The 7,633-nt window shown below is 44.8% G+C and overlaps 1 protein-coding gene and 1 non-coding gene across 2 annotated transcripts in view; both read right to left on the bottom strand.

Moving 5' to 3' along the window:
• The window catches only part of Mogat1 (monoacylglycerol O-acyltransferase 1), a 38,405-nt gene extending 36,181 nt beyond the window's left edge, over positions 1 to 2,224 (bottom strand). Inside the window, exon 1 of the mRNA XM_050161094.1 lies at positions 2,137 to 2,224. Coding sequence (XP_050017051.1) covers positions 2,137 to 2,224 — 88 coding nt within the window. The remainder of the gene's footprint in view (positions 1 to 2,136) is intronic.
• Positions 2,225 to 7,097: 4,873 nt separating this feature from the next.
• Trnaa-ugc (transfer RNA alanine (anticodon UGC)) lies at positions 7,098 to 7,169 on the bottom strand. The gene has a single exon. It is a non-coding gene; the product is annotated as a tRNA-Ala (tRNA).
• Between the last annotated feature and the right edge of the window lie 464 nt (positions 7,170 to 7,633).

Genomic DNA, 7,633 nt, shown 5'->3' on the forward strand with positions numbered 1-7,633 from the left:
AGGAGAAGGAGAAGGAGAAGGAGAAGGAGAAGGAGAAGGAGAAGGAGAAGGAGAAGGAGAAGGAGAAGGAGAAGAAGAAGAAGAAGAAGAAGAAGAAGAAGAAGAAGAAGAAGAAGAAGAAGAAGAAGAAGAAGAAGAAAAGAAGCAAAACCAGGCAAATAAAAAGAAAGACACCAAGGTAGTCGGTTTGTGAGACTCTACTTCTTTCTCTCTGCCTTCTGCAACAAAAAACTGCAATCTACCTGCAGGTCGTTTAGGTGCCCTCCCGCCAACAACTGAGCCACATGACCCTGTGCAATAGTTTCCCCGGTGTAACATGAGGAAAGGGGACAATCCCACCCTACCCTTACTGGATTGCTAAGGAGATGGCATGAGACATGTGGAGGGTGACGGGTGGAAACAATCCTGTGACAAGTCCTCTTGGGTATTCCGCCCTGGTCGGGCAGCTGCTGGGTGCTCCTTCTCTGAGCCTGCACACTAGGGTGGCCACATAGACCTCTCCCAACCAGCAGCAGACATTTACAGATGCCATCAGTGACAATTGCCATGGAGAAAAAGGACAGTGGACTCTCTGAGCTTTGCTGTGTGATGGATGGGTTAGAAAGCAAGACCATCAGAGTGGGCATCCAGTGGCTGGACCAGGGACTTTAGGCAGAACAATCTTGCTTGCATTCAGCTTTTTCCCCTCACTAGCTGCCTGACCTGGAGTAATTTATTTTGCCTCAGTTTCCTCTTCTATACAGACAGCACGGAGTCCTGGCCTCACTGTAGCTGTGAGGATGGCGTGGCTAATAGTGGAAGGGGCTTGGGGGCTCAGTGGCAGTACTGGATGCTGGGAACACTGTCGCTACGGTGTCCAGAGCAGAACAGAATGCAGTGCTGCTAGCCAAGCCTCCAGGGTTTGGGCTGTGAGGACCTAAGGAGCTAGTTAATGCCTTGAATTGTCTATTCATTAGCCCTTGCTGTGCACTTGGAGAGTTTTGTTCCTGCTTTTGTTTTTATAAGTCTCAGTGAAGGCTGCATTCCAAGACAAATGAGCTGGAAATACTAGGGCTGGAGCCTGGGCACCCCAGTGTTGAAGATCCTTTTAGCGGTCCTCATATGTAGTCACGGTGGAGATCGGTGTGTGCATGCATGGAATGAAAGAAACTACTTCCAACATGCAAAACTGTAATGTGCTGAATGTTGTTATTACAACTTAGCTCAACCAGCGTGCAGTTCATTGTCTTGGCCCATATGGACAATTTCTGCTTTTAGGGAAGTTTAGCCACAGAAGATCTTAGTTATTCCCCCTTTTCTCTTTTCTTCCAAGAGCATGACACACGAAGGACAGGCTTCCTCCAACAGCTCTCCACAGAGATCTGGTTCCTGTCCCGCCTTAGCCTGAGAATACTCTGGAATGCACCTGAGTGGATTATTTCCAAAAAGAAGGCTCACAAAACCAACCCAACCATGTACTTGTTGGGTCTAGGCACAAAAGCATGATTCTGCACCCAGGAACAATAGGAAAACTTAACACTAAGCACGTAACTCTTTGTCCTAAGATTGAGGCGACAAAGGCTTCAGGTTTTAAACACCTAGAGGCATTACCCATTTATAAGTCAAGGGATCCAGAAACAAATTACCAGCTCCTGCAGAGCTAAACTGCAGCTTTCTCTAGCACCCATTTTCTAGATGGTTCATGATTACATGTGGGAGGGTATAGTTACCCAAATTTATGCAGCTGTATATTTAAAATCTGTGCCTTCCGTTGTAGGTAAGACACACCTCACTTTAGAAATAAAATAGCAAAAGTCAGGCGTAGTGGTGCATGCCTTTAATCCTAGTACTTGGGAGGCAGAGGCAGGCAGAGTACTTCTGAGTTTGAGGCCAGTCTGGTCTACAGAGAGTTCTAGGACAGCCAGGGCTACACAGAGAAATCTCGTCTTGAAAAACCAAAAATGAAAGAAGAAAGAATGAAAGGAAGGAAGGAAGGAAATAAAAAGAAAATAGCAGAAGGGCAATAAAGTTGGCAAAGCTACTTGTCACAAGAGAGAGAGAATCCAAAGCATGGTAGGGGAAAGCCCTCTGGTTTGGCTGACCGGAGAACCAGTAGGGTGAGAATGGCAGGTGAGTGTGGTTCGGCGGAGTTCTTACCTATCAAGATGAAGGACATGACCCACTGAAGCACGGCAACCACCTGCAAGCGCCGCACCAGTGGGGTGTTCAGTGGTGCGAACTCCATCTTCTTGGTGTCACCTGAGGATCTCACCTTCCACAAGGTCTGTGGTACTAGTACCGACCGACCGGGAGGCGGGTCCAGCGGGCGGGGACAAAACCTCCTGGGGCGGGGCTGAGGCAGGGTGCTGAGGTTCCTCGATTCCTCGGTTCCTCGCGTGTGGTGCTACGCAGGACCCTGGGGACCCGTGGAGAGGTCAACCTGCCTCCTACCCATTCGCTAAGGCCTGGGTCTCCACCCGGGTTTGACCATTTGTTCATCCGATCGACCACCTTGCGTCCTTAACCCACCCCTTTTTTGGAATCCAATAACTGGGGAATGGTTTGGCTAGCTAGTTAGAGAGGCAACCCCACACTACCCCCACGGTGTGTGTGTGTGTGTGTGTGTGTGTGTGTGTGTGTGTCTGTGTCTGTGTCTGTGTCTGTGTGTGTGTGTTTTCTTTTGTATCCTAAAATTCTTACTCAAGTCTTGGGTAATTTCTTTTCGTTCATTCAATCCATATTTATTGAAAGCCCACCAAATCACCATTGTCTTGTTCTCAGAGAAAATGACTCTTGGGGAAAGGACAAATCTAAGGAAAATAACCACACAAATGAGTAGTATATTATTTCAAGACTCTATTAGGGGCACAAGACTGGACGATCTAGAATCTGAAGGAACTTGACTTGTCTGTCAGTCCTTCTCAGCCATTACCTGCCTAGTGTTCCTGAATGTGTCTGGTGTCCAGAGGTCAACCTCAGATATGTTTCTCAAGAATACTGTCTTACCCTTCCACTTTGATTTTCGAGATAGAGTCACTGGGACTTAGGGTTCACCCAGTTAGGTTATTCTGGCTATCCATCAACTCCCAGGAATCCTCCATTATCACCTCTCCAGCCTGATTTTTTTTTTTTTACTTGATTCTGGGCACCAAACTTAGATCCTCACGCTTGCAAGCATTTTAACAGTTGAGCTATCTCTCCAGCCCTTGACCAGAGTTTTAAACAAATAATCTGATGGAGGAGGTCTACCGAGCAAAGGGAAATGTGTGTGCAAAGGTCTTCCTAAGAAAAGGGGAGGGGAGGCCTTTATGACTTTTTGTTGGCAAAACTGCTTTTTTGCTTGTTTTGGTTCTGTTTTCCAGGTTGAAGAGTTACTTTCTTCTCTAGTAGATTTCCTTCTGAGCCATCTTTGATGCTAGGTGGGGATGCTGTGATTGTATACTACGTCACACACTGTGAAGATCTCTTGCTGGGTATGACCTGGCTCTATAGCAACATTTCACAAAGTATCCATTCCACTTTGCAGCTAAGGAAATCAGGGCTCATAGTACAGGTCAGCCTGGGCTATACCAGACATTGTCTCAAAAACTAAAACAACCTAAGCACACACACACACACACACACACACACACACACACACACACACAAAGTTATTGTAAGTTAAGTGCTGTGGACCATGGTTTACCCCAAACTGGAAGTTAGGCAGAACAGAGATGGATTGAAATATGGCTGAAAGGTACAAATGATCAGAGAGGCTATAACACCTAAAACTCCTGGTCCAAATCAGCTAGAATGCTATTGGTGATGCGTTCACCATTATCCCACAGAAATCAGCTGGCAAAGAGCTATCAGATCTTTGTTGGGTGTGGAAGACTGGCTTGAGACAGGGATTCACGTAGCTCAAGTACTCCATGTATTGATGGACTTGAACTCCTGACCCACACATGCTCTGCCTCCCTAGTGCTGAGGCTACTGGCATGCAATACTGCAATCAGTAAGAACTGTCATATCTTTTAAAGACTTATTTTTATTTTATATGTGTGAATGGATTTTTTTTACATTTTAATTTTATGTATATGGGTGTTCTGCCTGCATGTCTGTCTGTCTGTCTGTCACATGTACACCCGATGCCCACAGAAGACAGAAGAGGGCATTGGATCCCCTGGAACTGGAGTTACAGCCAGTCAGCTGTGAACAGTCATATGGGTACTGGAAATCGGACCCAACTCCTCTGGTAGAGCAGAAGCTATTTTTAAACTCTCCTGCTCAGCCACATATCATCACAGTCCACTGGAGCCGTCCCCGGAGCCAAGAGGGCCTGATCAACCTAGCATCACGTTGTGGTTTTGGTGTTTTGAGACAGGGTCTCACTATATAGCCTTGGCAGGTCTGGAACTCAGTATGTGGAACAGACTGACTTTGAACTCACAGAAATCCACCTGCATCTACCTCCTAAGTGCTGGGGCTAAAGGTGCGTACTGCCACATCCAGCCCCATCTTCATTTAATCAACAATTAAATTATTTACTCAGTCTTCAGACATTCAGTGTGTGTCCCCCTGTGCACGTGCTGTGTGGGCCCGGACAAACGTGGTTACTGGGGTGAAATGAGGAGAAAGTTTTAGCTCCTCAAACAATTGATGCTTTTAAGTTTCCTGGAACTCTAGAATTAAAACTAAAAGGCAGTTATGCATGGTGGTATATTCTTATAATGCCAGCACTTACAAGGAAGGAAGATCAGAAGTTCAAGGTCATACTTTGGCTATGTAGTAACTTTGAAGCCAGCGTGGACTTTGTGAGATCAGGTCTCAAGAAAATCAAAACAAACTAAACAAAAACAAACAAACAAACAAAAATCAACCTTTCATATTATACTTCAACAGGAACCTTTGACATTATCCTTCGAAGCTACACAAATCACAGGAGAGGGAACTGAGAGCATAGAAATGGAATCATTTGCCCCAAACAGCCAGTTACTTACTGGTAATTGGTAAACCTAGATCTTTTTATAGCCCTTCAAGCAATCCCTGTCCTTAAGGGTTAGAACTGATGAGGAAAAGCAGTATGGAGCAAGACCTTTTTCCCCTACAGAATTTTTTTAAACACTTGAAACCTTCCCATTTATAACACAAAGTAGAGCAGAGAGGAGGGGCAGAGCTCAGCGGAGACACAGACTCCCACAGAATCCACATCTCCCTCCTTCTTTGGGAGACTGTATTTTTACTAAAATGAAACATACATAAAATAAAGACCGACAGTTTCAGCTCTTCTGAGGCCAGCAAGAACCACTGCTTCCTTTGTCCTTTCTTGGGTGTTGATCTTATTTTGTGGGTGCCTCAATATTTGGAGAAATGTAGTTCAAAGAGGGGACTGCACTTCCAAACCCAACACATAAACACTACTGAGTGTGTACCTCTCTATGTACGATGCTACAGATTTTAGGCTGCGTGTCTGACATCAACCCTATAAGGACCTTTCAGGGTAGACATTTCTTTTGTTAATGAAGAAATGGAGTCTAAAAGCCGAGCAAATTTCCACACAGGGTAGGTTAGGATAGGAAAGAACAGAATCACGTTTCTACTTTTGAGAAATAACTTTGTTTTTCTAGCACCCAGGCAAGTAGCTACCATAGTAAAGCTTTTCTCAAACACAAGAAGAAAGAGAACACTGTAGAACAAGGAACACATTGTTGAACTGTAGGTAGAAGAGTGTGTCCTCTCCTGCCACCAAGATCAACATACAGAGACAAGCACATATTTTTTAAAGAATGAATTAATGGGGTTGGAAAGGTAGCTCAGTGGTTAAGAGCACTTTATATTCTTTCAGAGGAGTGGTGTTTGGTCCCAAGTATCCATCTCAGGCAGCTCACAATTACCTTAAACTCCAGCTCCAGGAATATAATACCCACTTCTGCTCTCTCTAGTCACCAACACATATGTGACATACACACATACACATACAACATATTATAAACAATAATAACAAAAAAACCAAAAAAGCTAGAGAGATAGCTCAATGGTTAAGAGTACTCGCTGCTCTTCAGAGTACCTGGGTACAGTGCCCAGCACACACATGGTGGACCTACTGGGCACCAGCATATATGTGGTACATACCACTCATACACATAAAAAAATAAAGTAAGTAACTAAAATAATTAAAGCTTTAATGCAAAGTTCTTTCTAGGTGGAGATTTCCTAAAAGGGAGAACATAGGACAAAAGTGACAGTTTTGATTTCGTAAAAATTAATTGCTCATAAATAATCTTGTTTCTTGTTTACGTCCTTCTACACACCACCTGCTGTGCTTACTGTGACCCACTGAGAAAGACCATTTGGCTTACAGTCAAATGAGACATTTTCACTGTGGCAGTGTCAATAGAATGTCTTTCAGGAAACTATTTTCAAGACTCTTTTGGGAAAAGCTCAAGGAATTTGCCTTGCCTGGTTTTCTTCTTTTCCGATTCATTAGCTATCTATTTTGTCAGGGTGATGGGGCTTGGGGATGGGCCATCCGGCCCATCTGGGGAATGGCCATGGGGTGGCATACAGGAGGGCTGCCTAGCAAACTTAGGCTGTGATGTCATCACTGTGCAGCAACATGTCTTTCTGTCCACACACGAGGACTCAGGTGCACACAGTACCAGTGCTTCTTTTCACTGCTCCTCTGAAAGCCCCAGAAATCCAGCCTCAGTTGTCTCCACCCCCGAGTGTGGTGCTAATAAATAATAAATGATGGACACTTTACAAAACGCGTGCTTCCCCGGATGCTTTCTTTTTTTGAGACAAAATCTCTCTATGTAGCTTTGGCTGTCCTGGAACTTATGTAGACCAGGATGCCTTCAAACCCGCAGAGATCCTCCTGCCTCTGCCTTTTGATTGCTGGGATTAAAGGCATGCACCACCATGCCTCATTCCTGGTTGCTCTTTTTTTTTAAAAATATTTATTTATTATGTATACGATATTCTGTCTGTGTGTATGCCTGCAGGCCAGAAGAGGGCACAAGATCTCATTACAGATGGTTGTGAGCCACCATGTGGTTGCTGGGAATTGAACTCAGGACCTTTGGAAGAGCAGGCAATGCTCTTAACCTCTGAGCCATCTCTCCAGCCCAAAGTTGGAGTGGAGGTACCGGGGATCGAACCCGGGGCCTCATGCAAGCAAAGCATGCGCTCTACCACTGAGCTACACCCCCTGGTTGCTCTTTTAAATTATATATGACACTATATAATATAATATATTAATATATATGTATATATATGTTGACACTATAAGCTATTACTCCTAGAAATTATTATGGTCGTTGCAGTCATGCGCACTAAATCTGTGAATTTGGAGCACCATCAACCCAATCAAGTCAGGGGCAAGGCGAGTCTGGGGAAGCAAGATGAAACTGTGTGCGGGCATGTTCCTGAGATGGGCAGCCAGTAACTAACCAGCCCTGGGACAAAGCAGCCACCATCATTTAGCTGCAGATTCTGAGACAGTTTGCTTCATGGTCTGAATATTTGCCTCTCCCTCAGAATTCACACAGAAATCCTGCTCACTAAGTTGATTGCCTTTAAGAAGTGAAGGTAGCTCTTTGTCTCTTTACCTTCCTCGTCTCTCATCTCTTTTGCCTCTCACACCTCTTTGTCTCTTCTTTCCTCTCTTGCCTCT

This window comes from Alexandromys fortis, unplaced genomic scaffold (assembly GCF_014885135.2).
Source record: "Alexandromys fortis isolate MF-2015 unplaced genomic scaffold, M_Fortis_MF-2015_v1.1 scaffold_98, whole genome shotgun sequence".
In the NCBI taxonomy this organism is placed as follows: Eukaryota; Metazoa; Chordata; class Mammalia; order Rodentia; family Cricetidae; genus Alexandromys; species Alexandromys fortis.